Source organism: Oryzias latipes, chromosome 13 (genome assembly GCF_002234675.1).
Source record: "Oryzias latipes chromosome 13, ASM223467v1".
Lineage (NCBI taxonomy): Eukaryota > Metazoa > Chordata > Actinopteri > Beloniformes > Adrianichthyidae > Oryzias > Oryzias latipes.
In genome coordinates this window covers 15,394,521-15,408,110 of record NC_019871.2, presented here as the reverse complement: position 1 = coordinate 15,408,110, position 13,590 = coordinate 15,394,521, and the positions used below count along the sequence as shown (strand labels likewise).

The 13,590-nt window shown below is 36.8% G+C and overlaps 1 protein-coding gene across 1 annotated transcript in view; it reads right to left on the bottom strand.

Annotated features, from left to right (window-relative positions):
• The window catches only part of rsrc1 (arginine and serine rich coiled-coil 1), a 134,568-nt gene that overhangs the window by 47,086 nt on the left and 73,892 nt on the right, over positions 1 to 13,590 (bottom strand). Inside the window, exon 6 of the mRNA XM_011482566.3 lies at positions 10,281 to 10,332. Coding sequence (XP_011480868.2) covers positions 10,281 to 10,332 — 52 coding nt within the window. The remainder of the gene's footprint in view (positions 1 to 10,280; positions 10,333 to 13,590) is intronic.

Sequence of the window (13,590 nt, the reverse complement as noted above, 5' to 3'; positions counted from 1 at the left end):
AAGGTCTGAAAGGAAACTGCTATATTTAAATCATGGACCGGTGTGGTCCAGAGCTTCAGTTTTAGTGATATGTAGGTTGAGAAAACTACATAAAAGTCTTAAAATGTCACAGACAAACACTCTTGAAAAATGTTGAACAGTAACTACAATCTAATTACAAAAATATTTTCTTACTGCAAGTATTATGAAAAACAATGACAAATGTATATTAATACCACTTGGCTCAAAATTATTGTCCTAAATAAAGATAGAGAAGAGCAGGAAGTTCAAGATTCAGATAAATGTACCAGTTTTTTAGTAGGTACTATTTTTGGCAAACTATTAGTCATTTTATTACTCTTTGATGCTTTATGCCTATATGTCTTGTTTACTATGGTTTTCACTAGCAGCTGTGCAGTAATAGAAGATCTGGGTGACCTTGAGGTTGGTCGGGTTTAGCCTAAACACGTCATGTGTCAAGTTCCTAGTGGTAATGTTAAAATGATTAATTAGGTGTTTCAAATACATTTTATGGTAAATAAACTGTAATAAATTATCTGCACTTGGACTTATATTTAATGGATTTGAAGTGTCATGTATGTGTACTGTATGTATAAATGAAAATGATCAAGAGTTATAATGTCAAGAAGATGGTATCAACTTTTACTTTCTTTATTTTCCAATCATGTATGACTTAATATCTTAATTAGGTTTGATAAACCCATGTATTTTTATTTTAAGAAGTTCAGTACCTAAGTACCTAAGGCGTTCGGCCCTATTAAACTCCATACTTGTCTCAATTTCAGCAACAAAGAAGCTGCCAGCATACTTTAAAAGGAAAGCTGTGTATGATTTTCCATTGCACCAACAATTATTACCACATGATAACATGAAACAATATCTTATCAACATTAAAAAACCAAAGAGCCAGAGAACATGGCAGAAGATCTAACAATCATCTATTGTTTAGCTCTGCATGGGAACAATGATCCTTAAATGGTTGTTGTCTGTTTTTGTCACATCCCGGGGCTACTAATAACTACTTTAATCCAAGAACAGGTGTGTAAACATTTGCTTTGGAATTGCAGCAAAGTTCAGCCACTAAGCAACAAGTCGGACACATTTTTTTTTTTAGAGTGGTGGCAGAATCAGGCTAATGCTGGAAACTGAAACAAGATGGCAAATACGTTTGATACCAAGAGCGGAAAAGACCAGCTACCGCTAAAGCTGGGATCATTAAAATAGGTCCTGAGTCTGAACTTAAACATCAGTACACATAACAATCTTCATATTTGTCTATTCGATGGTTGTAAGTTATGTTTTTTCCCCACATCAGTGGTCTCACATATTGGCATGCCATCACATTTTGTGGTTAAATCATGAAATTCATGTTTATTTTGACTTATAACTTCTACCTTTTGCAAACCTGGAAACCAGCCCCATGGCTTGATCCGCCTCCACATTTCACTCCCAGGGTGTGTTGCCACTCACTGTTGAGGTATTTTACACAGATTTGCTGCCCAATTTGTTACTTTCCAATGGAAAAGTAAATGTAATAATGAGGAGGGGGGGGATTCATTAACTATGTACAAAATGCTTTCACTTGCAAGAGGAAGATTCATGGCGATGTTCACGCTGCGAATAATCAGGTCTGCTAGACCAACACTAACAAAAAAAAAAACACATTTAATCTGGAATGAACACTTTCTGCTGCTTTCCGTCCCTCTTTGGACACTTTTCCCCTTCCTCCCTCCTGTTACCCTGCATCTTCCTCCCTCACTCTCTTTCTCTCTCTCTCTCAGGATCTTTGCCTGTGCCTGCCACAAACCACAATCATAAAATTATTAAAATGCTGTTTGGCTGCCATTAATCAGGGGTGGTGATAAATCCTTGTGTGGGAAGTGACAGGGCATTAGTAACATACCTCTTGGCCTCAAAGACAGAGAATAATGAGCCACGAGTCGGACCGGGTCAATCATAAACTCATCAAATGCGTCATTTAATTTCTTCATTTGGACAAACACAATTTGTTTATGGGAAAGATATCAGGTGTTGTGGAATGAGAAACGGCGCTGAATAGCTGGTACATTAATCAGGGCTTGATTACATGCGACTCTGCGGTTGTTTATCCTAATTTCATTCATTTCCATCAACAAAGCAAACACAGACGAACACAGCCATTAGTGAGGGTTGGGGATGGCACAATTACAGCCTCATATTAAATAAAGTGATGATGAATGGTTCAATAGAAACTAAAACAAAGGGGTTTTTATTACTTCAAATCCATCCCAGCCTGTGAGTTTCTGAGAAGCCCCGCTGGTGTGAAGAGAGAAGAAACCGTTTCAGTTTTACCACTAGAGGAAGACATATTAAAAAGAAAAAACAGAAAGGAATGGATGAATACGAAAAAAACTTTTGCGTCCTTTGAAATGACAGTTGTGTAAAACTGGAAAAAGTATTTATGGGGAAAAAAAGCAGCCGGCGATTACATTTTTTAATTGAAATCAGTGGGTGAGCTTGCCACTGACCCAGCTAAACCTAAGAAAGTAACACACACAAAATCACATAATCCATTTACCTATGAGCATAAAATCTTCAGCACATTATACACAGGCAGTGGAGTGCACATGTTACAACAAACACCCCTCACAGAAGCTGATAAAAATGAAAAGCCAACACCAAAGTTGGATTTTTTTTTTCCAATTCAGGCTAAGCTTACAAAACCTAATCAGGGTATTTGAGGTCTGTTAATGCAGTCCAACCGAAAAGCTGCAGAACTGCCTCATTTTTCTTCAGAGTTACTACAAATAAAAATCTCTTCGATGATTTAAACAGGATTAAAAAAAACTTAACCATGAACATCTGAGTATGGTTTGGGCTTTATCATATGTCCTTGTTCTCACCAAATCCAAGCAGCCCCCATCCAGTTAGGAAGTATGATAATTCCTCTTTTCACTATTTAAAAGTGAGAAACATAATGTGTTATTCTTGATCTGTACATGAGTTGAAAACCCATTTCTTACAATAAGTAATGACAAACTCTGACAGTTTCTACTGGCTGTCTTTTTACTAAGTGGTATTTGACAAAACTGAAAAAAAGTTTGATAAAAAAGGCAAATGCAAGTATGGTATATATCTTTTTTTTCCTCTTGTGCGTTTAAGAGAAATTTGAATTTTTTTTGCTTCATTTCTAGTTTAACAAAAAAAATACAATAAACTACCGGTAGTATGTTTTCAGCAGATTAAAAAAAAAAAAAAGCTTTATACTCCAAGTAAAACTACAGATGAAAAAAAGCATATAGGCAGTCCATTATTTCAGTAAGCAGATATGCACTGTATTGCAAACTGTGAACATTTCTAATCAGTGTGTAAAAGTCCATGTGTTTTTATAAATGTGTAACTTTATCTTTTGGTAGTTGCTACCACAGCAGTGGGAATGCCATGTTTGAAGCTAGCAAGCTGATCTGCTGACACAGAAATCCTTAGTTTGTTTATGTATATGAAAAAAGACCATCTTCAAGGACAAGTACATGACTTTTTCTTAATATCAGCAAGAAATGTATTTACTTTTCCAAAGTAATCAGTGGAAGAGCAAAATAATTGTATTTACTATTTTAGGATGATAATGCACTTCTATTATGAGTTTTTCCTTTGATGTTAAGTTTTTCTGTGTTGAAGTTAAGGAATGAGGTCTACTTGGGAGGTAAAATACTTTTTCAAAGAGAGTGGACGTATGCAGTTACGCAGCCACAAGAGCGCTTTCTCGCTGCATAAATTTACAACAATCATGATTAACAACTTTGACCACAGTAATAGGAGAAATGCGATTACATTCCTGGCATAATTGCCCAGCACCGACAATGAAGAATAGTATGTCAGAGGGAAGAAATTACTCCAAATCATGGAGGCAGGAAAGTGCAATGGAACACTTGGCTGCAATCCATTTATGTTTAATCCGAGGCCAATTGGCCTGTCACATCAATTAAAACCTTGTAGAAATATTTACAAGCACAAGCTGCAAAGACAGTTCAATCTTTAAAATAGAAATAAAAAAATCTTAGAGCACCTATGGTTAAAAGATTCACATTTCTTTACCCTTAAAACAATCAGTCATAACATTAATCACAGCAATATTTTGTAGGTTATAATTGAACAAATTGCATTATTTTAGGTTTTTCCTAATTAAAGTTTTCTTCTGAACTCCTTTTAAAAAACAAAAAACAAGCACTGGCCACTGTAATTAGATTACTTTTTAAAGTTTACTTAAGAGTAACTGACTAGTAAAATTTAAGGTGGCTGCAAATTAGTTCAATCATTTGTCTTCAGTTGTTGCTTTGCGTGAAGCTCATCTGCAAATAATTAGCACATGCATTTGCATCAAAATTATTTAAACCATATGTTGCAAAATTATGGGAAGCAGCAAATTAAAATGGTTCTTTATCTGTTATGGAAATGTCTTCATGTTGAGAGAATAGCCAGAAAGGGGGGAGGAGGGAAAACTCAGCATGTGTCTCTGACCACCAACAGGGAGGCGAGTTAAATGGGTGAGGAGAGGAGGGGGTGGGGGCATTAATGATGATGCATTTGGATTTGAACATACTTGTAGCAGCCTTTCTTGCGAGCTCACCAGATGCTGTTTGAAATCTGCCCACATGTAGAAGAAAAGCACATTTTTCCCCCTAATCTCTTTCTGCTTTTTACGTGCACAGCAATGCAGTTCAGTTTATACAACATTAACTGTTCTCTGAGGGAAACAAGTAACCCAGGTCTTTATTATGAAGTTTAACTCTGACAACAATACTTATGTCAATAATTTTAATAAAAAATATATTTATAATGTAATAATTTGATTTTTAAAAATCAAATGCCAAGAATTAAAACATTTTACTTTACAAACACAAGTAATAATTTTTCTAATCTAATTTTTGATTAGAGTTTCCAACCTTTTATAAAAAAAACATACAAAGGTAAAATCTTTATCTGTTTTTTAAATAAAAAATATACTTGAAGAGATTAATGTGCAACTCTACTGAATTCTTTGTATTTAAGGCATGACAGATACCTCTGGTAAAATTTCCTAAATAATTAACTTTGCCATAATGTTTTTATTTTGATCTATTAATTATGGGGTGGAGCGATCGACCAGTCTTTTTTGTTATTGTAAGATACATGAAACTGCTTCTAAGGTTGGTGATTTCTCTTTGTCCCCAAACGGAGGCAGTGGAGGCTGTGGAAACACAAGCTTACTTACAGAGAAAGGGCACAAGAAGGACCTGTGTTTATTATACCCATAAAACAAACCAAAAAAATCAATTGTACATAAACCTCTGAACCTTTCAGCTCTTAGGTCACTCAGTCCTGCATGAAACCTGCTCATTTCTCTGAACTGGTAGATTTGCTCTGACCAAAAACAGGGTGTGTGATCACACATGAACAGGTTTGAGTCCTATCTTTAAATGCATGTGATCTATTAAAGCACAGGTGTATTAAAAAAAGAAGTAAAACCAAAAAAAAATTTTTATTTCATTTTCTATTTTAACAGAAATGTGTCTGAATTTAAACAGCTAACTGTTTGTGTTCCACCAGCAAACCTGTTAACCTGGAGGCAAGTGAGTCACTCTGCTACAAGGTGAGCATTGGAGAGTGTTTGTTGAAATCTTCCTCAGGTATTTTGGTCTTGTGTAAGTGTAGGGCCCACCTCTCCCTCTCTCTCTCTCTCTGAGACATAATTACGAGTGTTGACTGGAACAGTGAGGTAATGGCACATAAATCTAACTGATCAATGGTTACAGAGACTAAATTACAGGACAACCCTGAGCCATTATCCTCCCAAAGGACAACAGGGGAAGCATTCCTCAACAGATGCAACGGGGATTTCTGAGGCCAGAAATCAAAGAAAAAGGAAGCAAAGTTGGATTTAAAAAAAAAAAAAAAAAAAAACATTAATTGTAACTGCCAACTTGAACTTTTTCCCTTGATATCCCTTGATAAAGCTTTAAAATGGTTATGTTTAGTTTTAAAAAGTACAAGGCATGTAGAATCCCATCTGTCCTTAGACTGCATCCATAACAAATCAATTGTTTTAATTACTAAATTCAAAATTTTGACAAATTAAATCAGAAGAAAAGACCAAAATATTGGATAAAACAATTGTTATGTTTGCTAGTTTAGCAGCTTTGCAACATGCTATTATTTCATATACTGCAAATTTCTGTAAAAATATGCTTCGCTGATCCCAATAAGATGGTTACAAATAATGAAATGAATATAAATAATGAATTTATATTCTTAAAAAACATAGCTCAATTTATGTGACTGACAAAAAGTTTAGGGAAGTCTTTTGCAGCACCTCACAATTGCAATCTGACCACAATCCTGCACTGATGGTACTACACACTACACAGTTTACAGTAAAAGCTAAGTGTTGCAGCTCTGATAAGTTTTACAATTCATTTGGCAACTTTAAATTGACAGAATCTCTGATATTTTGCTTAAAAATTATGCTTACATTTTGGAATGAATATAAAGAATAATAAACTGTAAAGTATTTGCTTTTATATAAAATTTCTGAATCCACAAAATGATATAAAGACATTTTATAAAGAGCTGGATCCTGTCCTTGCCTCACTGTGTCCGTCACCCCTCACTGTCACAGAACAAAGAGTGGTCGCCACCTAAATGTGGCACATGAGCTCTTTAGTTCCAGAGGGGGTAAGGAGACACCCTCCATGTATGTGGTCTGTTCAGCCCACATCTGTCAGGCCTTAAGGGCTGGGGTGGTGGGAGGGACAGTGGGATGAAGATGCATAAGGAATACATAGAAAAAAAAAAAAAAACTGAAAGCGTTAGAAGAAAAAGTGTCAACTTTTAGAAGTATTTTGTCACAGCAGAAAAATCCGTTTTTAAAGTTCAATTTAGTGGTACGATGACATGCTCTTAAGCTTGACCAATCAGGCATTGCCTTGCATTTTTATTAATTTAAAAGGAGAAACACTTAATATAAATACATAAATATTACAACTGAATGGACAGGAAGGTTAAAGTAATAACATTCTAAAGACTATGCAAGAAAAAAAAAGCTGTTATAGTCAAGGAAATTTTTACTTCTTTTTCTTTACAGAATTTTTTTCTGTTTTTTTTTTACCATTTCTATTCATGTAAACAAAATTATTTTATTATGGACAATATGGAAATGCACTTAAGGCTGACTTAAACTTGGGAAATTAACCTGAACTGTTTTCATATTGTTGATCAACTTTTTAATTAAAAAAAATACTTTAAAAATGTCATGTTAAGGACTGACTTTACTATTTTGTCACAATTGTGTAAAATAATACAAATATATACCATTATGATACTTGTGGTCTTTTATTGACACTTGTGTGCACTAGAGATAAGTTCTTAAGACATACACATGCTTCTTTATACTTAATACCCCAACAAATATCAAGGTATTTTTAAGTAGATTTGCTATTGAGGCAATGCATTTGATTCAATTGTAGAAGGAAACACCTAAACAAAATCAGAGAATGTTAAAGATTGACACTCATCAGATAAAAAAAAACAAAGTAGCTGAAGACCCGTCTCATTCTTCATTGAACAAAACATCAATTTTAGAAAAGAGAATTTGAAATTTCATTTTAACCACCCGCTGTTACCTGTCAAACCAAAAGAAAAGGAATAATTCATGGCAGAAATGCACTTCCAAGTTCAAGCCTTTCATGAGATCTTAAGAATTGTTTGTTTTCCTGCCGTCAAAGGCTCAATAAGGGAGAAGAAGAAAGTTTTGATGACCTCTGGCCCTCAGGTCCTAAGTGGGTGTTCTGAAAACACTCCCCATTGACAAGTGAATAAGTAGATGCCCGTTGCCGTGCACAGTATTCGTGCTCATTTGAGTGGAAATGGACAAGGCTGTGAAAAGAGCCTGAACTTAGGCAGTGAGCTGCAAAGAACAGAGCAAAATACTCGGTTGCCTTGAAGATTCGGTGGATGAGGGAGCTGGGCAGGTAATTCCAGTAACAAAAACACAAAAAAAGGTGGAACAAGGACAAAATACAATAGCATGGATGACAATAAGCAAAGTTCAACTGTTCCTTTTTGAAATAACTTTATTGCATCCTGTGAAAAAGCATTTCTGCAGTTAAGTCAATGCGACTAGAAACCCAGAGTAGAGATTAGAAAGCAGCGATGTACTGTACTGTGTAGAAAATGCAGAACTGTGCTCTTTATGACTATTATTGATCATAAATCAATCCTAGTTGATTCAAATTATAAATACAATAAGGGTGGAATAATCCTATAAAATAATTTATAGATGCGTTTACAGACAAGTGTACTTCGAGTGAGTGTGTGTTTGTGTGAATGCAATATGTAGGCCAAGCAGGAAGTGACCCATAAACATATCCATCCAGCCCTTTCATTGGGGGCCAGCACTGCGCTTCTCATCCCTCCCCATCCTATTCCAATGTCTCTCTCTCCCTCTCTCTCTTTTTCACACACACAAACACAAACACACACTTAAAGCCCCCAGTGAGTGCTAAGCAGGCCAGCGGGCCAGCCGAAGGGGCTCATTACAGGTCCACAGAGCCCCCCAACACAAAAGCCTGAGCCGCTTTAGCCATAGGATGATCTGCTCTCTACTGACTAGAGAGAGTCCATAGATGGACAAAAGAATGGAGGGGAGGGAGGGGCAGGGAGAGAAAGAGATGCAGGAGAGTGGAGAAGAGGAAAGAAGAGCCGCGGGCTTCAAGGATGTCAGGAGACCCCGAGAGAGAAAGCCTGGCGGGCTCTCAGAGAGGAACGGAGGGAAAGAGGGAGAGGGAGGAGGAGAAGGCTTAAGCCACACAGCTACGTCAGGACATTAACATTCACACAACCTCCCAACATCTGCTGCTTCCTTCTCAGCCTCCATCCATATCTCCCTCTGCCCGCTAACAAGATTGGAACAAAAACCGTAAAACAAAAAAAAAGTGCAGACGGATAGGAGAGGAACAAGACAAGAAGGAGTACTGTAAGGAGACGTGAGCGAGATGAAATTTGGCAGCAAAGGCACTTAGCAGCTGCAAGTACTAAAAATACACACAATATTTATCAAAAAAATGCAAGGACAAGACTGAAGGACAGCAGCTGATACTAAATAGATAAAGCATCAGTGAGACACTCGTTTAAAAGTTCAAACTCGTTATAAACTCGTTTGAACTTTTTACTTTACTTTACATTACTGTAAATCTTCATTGCAGGCATGATCCTGAGCACCAGAAGGCCTGAAACAATCCAGCCTGGGCTGTGAGGTGATGGTCTCTAACTGAGCCATAAACCTGCTCTTCTGAAAGTCTCTTTGAGACAGAGAAAAACCAGAAACAAGTCCGTCCCATTAAAGCTTCTCTTTCAGTCCTGAGTCTAGACTGGTCCAATGCACTCAGAGACACGTGCTCAAATTCACAAAGCTTCCCTATCATTATCACTGAGGGAGTGCAGGGTGTCTCATAAGCAATAAAACAAAAAACACTGTCAAATAAAACTTTATTTAAACAAAGATGTTGTATTTACCTCTAAATTAAAAAAAAAGTCTTGGGGGGGGAAAAAAGCTCTGAGTAAGTTGAAATGATCCTGCAAGTCAAACATGTGTTCATAAGTTCAACTCATTAAAATCACATCAAGGGATGGCAGTGTTGCTCTTTGGCCTAACAGAACGCTGAGGAAAGTCTTAAGTTAGGTAAGTATGTTGCAGGCGGGTGCTTTATAGATGATGTATAGACGCCTGGTCCTTTCATATATTTCCTGTGGTGAAATTAGAGCCCTGTTCTGAAGTGCTCCCTCTCTCTTTCTGTATGTGTGTGTATGACTGTAAACATGAAGACATCTTTCTCCACAGTCAATCTCTGCCTGTCACATCTGGCTCGCAACTCCAGCCCTGGAATACACACTGGAATATATACACCGTGTGCATGGTGACATCTATGACTTATGCACTGGGAGGAGTGTTTGAAATTAAGCTGCAGTGAATATGGGCCGACGAGCACTCAAGGCAGAGAGCGTGCATGTGTGCAGTTGTCAGTGTGTGTGGGAAAACAATTCATCGACCACTTTAAATGGAGGTTAGCAGGGGTCAGACATACAACAACATATCAAGCAGGGGAATAAAATGAAATAAGTTTTTTATGCTTGAAATCATGCATGTACTAAACGTCTTTAGGGTGTGATTTACCAAAACATTGATAACATGTACAATGTTTTAACATACAGACCTGATTTGAACTAAGCAAATTTTGGCAAGAAGTATAATCATCAGTTTTCCTTACCTGCAGCTTGCAAGACCATTTGCATACGAACTTTGGCCTGCTCCGCTGGAGTCTGCAGAGAACACAAATAGGCAATTATGTATTCATAATAAAATCTTTTGGAAATTTGTTTTTTTAATTTTCCAATCAAGTCAGTATTAATCATCCCAAATTGAATACATCTATGTATACATGTCTCTTTTGTTTGCCTACTTAACTGTTTTTTGCTTTAATTTTTCGAAATAAACCAATTCCAATCCAAAAACCAAAAATGAGTCGAAACATCTTGATTTCCAACAGTCAGTAAAAAAAAAGGGGGAATGACAGCATGTACATGAATCTACATATTAGATGTATTTATTTTAATTCGCTTTTTCCCCACTTTTTTGGTTGCTGATTCCTAATATGCTTGATAAAATTAAAGACAAGATGACAGGATAAAAACTAGTTTGTGTGAACGTAAACATTAATTTATTCCTTTTGGGTTTTCTGTATTTTATAATACTTTATGACTCCCATAGGTGACATTTAGCTTTTCACTCTGCAACAAAAACAATCAAGTTAACAAGATATGGTTGCACTTTTTAGAAACCATAAGCTTTGACCCATTATTTTGTACACGTTCTGCACTGGCATCCTTGATGGTTCATTAAGTTGAAAATGCCTCCCTTATATTAACAACACAAGGCTTTAATGTCAGAATAATAATCTTGCTTATGTGCTGCTTATGGTCTGGAACGTTAAAAAAAGTGTGATATTCAAATATCATTGAGGAGAGGGATGAAAGCTTAGGTGACCTACATTAAAGGAAGTCTATTTAATAAGTTCTAGTCAACAACTTTTTTGTTACCAAAGATCAATAGTGAACTCAAAGGATTGTTTTCTTTTCAGGATTAAATCAATACCATGGATGAATGCATGGCCACAGATGGATCAGATGACGGCATTTCTAGCCTTATTTTATGAATGGGTAATTCCACTGAATCTTAATAGTTACAGTTACCTGTGCAAGCAACAGCTAACAATTGCTCTGGGACATGAAATAAGATTTCCCACACATTAAATGTGTTCATTTATGTTAAGGGTGAATAAATATTAATGCAGTTGGCACACAGTCATCGGTAAACCTCAAACTAACTTATCTGTGTGCGGTTAGTAGACTAGGGTGTCTGCACTGCTCTCAAGTTGAATGGATTAGTCAGTAATAAAGTTGTGTTTTTAAAGGCCAACTCGAATGAAAACCATGTTTTGGTGATCTTAACATGTTCTCGTTGCATTTTTTTTACGATGGAGGACAAATGTAAAGAAATTAAGGTTAAAATTGCATTTTTGAGTATTTATTTATTCAAATTGTTGTGAATCAGAAGCAGACAAAAAAAATACAGTTGGAAAAAGGCCTATAGCAGTCACATTGGTGCTACAGTCGACGTGCCACAAGCTTCCTGCTCTGCTCCATACTGATGCATCCACTTGCAGACAAATAGATGCATGTACGTTTTTGTTTTCCTCGTCCGAGCTGGATAGCTCCAAAATTGCTCACCATTTTTGTTGCAATAGTAATGTTGGTAATGGGCTTGTGAGGGTCTGTAAGCTATCTAGAGAGGGTTTAAACAAAGGAATGATGGGAAATCAGGGAAGGCTTACATTAAGGGGGAACAGTCCCGCGCACAAATCAGAAGTAAAATTCTGATAAACTCCTGCCGCTCTGCAGAAACTATGTCCTAAAAGAAAGCGTAGGTTTTTTTATTTTTGGCTAAAAACTGCATAATCATAATTAAAATACCACTGGGAACACTTTTAAAATAGATCAAAAGAAGATCAAAGAGGGACTTCAAAAATAAAAATGATTGATCACTATCCAATTAATCTCAACTTAAACTCAACTTTAAATTGATTTCAATTCATCAAATCTATTAATATATTTTCCTTTTAAGTAATTAGTGTATTTTTAGACAAAAGCTGCTTTCACTTAAGTTTTAACAAAAATAAATAAAAATAGTACTTCTGCTGGATAAATCTTTGTTCAGTTAAAATCAGTTATGTGAAAGTTGCTTTTTTATTTCCAAATAAAGGTGATTTTTTTTTAGGAGTCAAATTGTGAATATGTGAATCCAAATCAATTCAGTTATTTGGCAGTGAAACTGAGCCCTAGTCAGTATTGGCATGATCTTGTAATGTTGGCATCCATATTTTTGTAATTTGTTTTGAGATAGACAACTAAGCAACCCACTCACCTCTGTATGTTTTTATTTGTGTATGTGTGTGATTTGAGCTAAATTTTTCTGCCTGAACCAGACAGGAAGTAATTCCTTAGGGATGACCTTCTCATTCACATTACCACACAGCTGTCTGAGAGATCATAAAGCCCAATCAGACAGCCACCACACTTCCACACCTTTATCTTTGTAATCTCACACTAAAACAGCTGTGTCCCTTAGGCTAAAATATATTTCACCCATGATAATCTTTAACTGGAGCCATTAAAATGACTGTACGTGCAAAATGTCCTCAGAGTACCAAGGGACAACTTCAGCGAGCTACTAGAATCGTCATCTGTAAAAACTAAAAAAAACTGCTGTTGGGGAAGGCAGCATCTCTGACACACCAGGGAGAATCAATGAGGAAGAGATGAAGAGAAATTTAGAGACAAAGAACAAGAGAGGGAGAAGTAAAAGGGAAGAGAGAAAACAAAAGCTGCTGTAACAAGTCTTTGGAGAGTTGGATAAGAGGGCACAGAGAGCACATTTTAAAAAGATCACAGCCAAAGACTCAACATATTCCCCTTTCTTTTGTGCCTCCGTGCACATGTGTGTGCGCTCATCAGAAACATTTAGCAGGCGTGACTGGGAGAGGGCCGTGTGCTTTGACAGCTGTATTGGGAGGCATGGCCCCTTTTCCTGACATGCCTTCAAAAGGCCCTTGCTGTAATTCTAATATCATTGCTATTAGATTTGAGGGTCTTAATTGTCAAGAAAGAATGATGGCTACGACAGGACATGGAGCTATAAAAGCTGAGTACGCTGCAGATTGCTCTTGGAGGTTTTTTTTTTTTTTACCAGCTCCTGTGGCAAAGCGGCCCTTGTTACCATGCAGCAGCAGAGTCTGCGTGTAAGATTAGAGAGAAATTAAATGCTAATGGGGATGGGATTTGAATCTGCTGCCTGGGAGCATCATTTAGACGACGAGGCCGGGGCGTAGCTGACAGGCAGCGCTTCTTCCCTCCTCCGCCTCTTCCTACTCGCCTGGCTCTTCCCCTCGCTATTCCATTTCTTGACTGCCTACATCACTCGCAGGAAAAATCGGATTTATCAAACTGTAAACTTGTCACTTT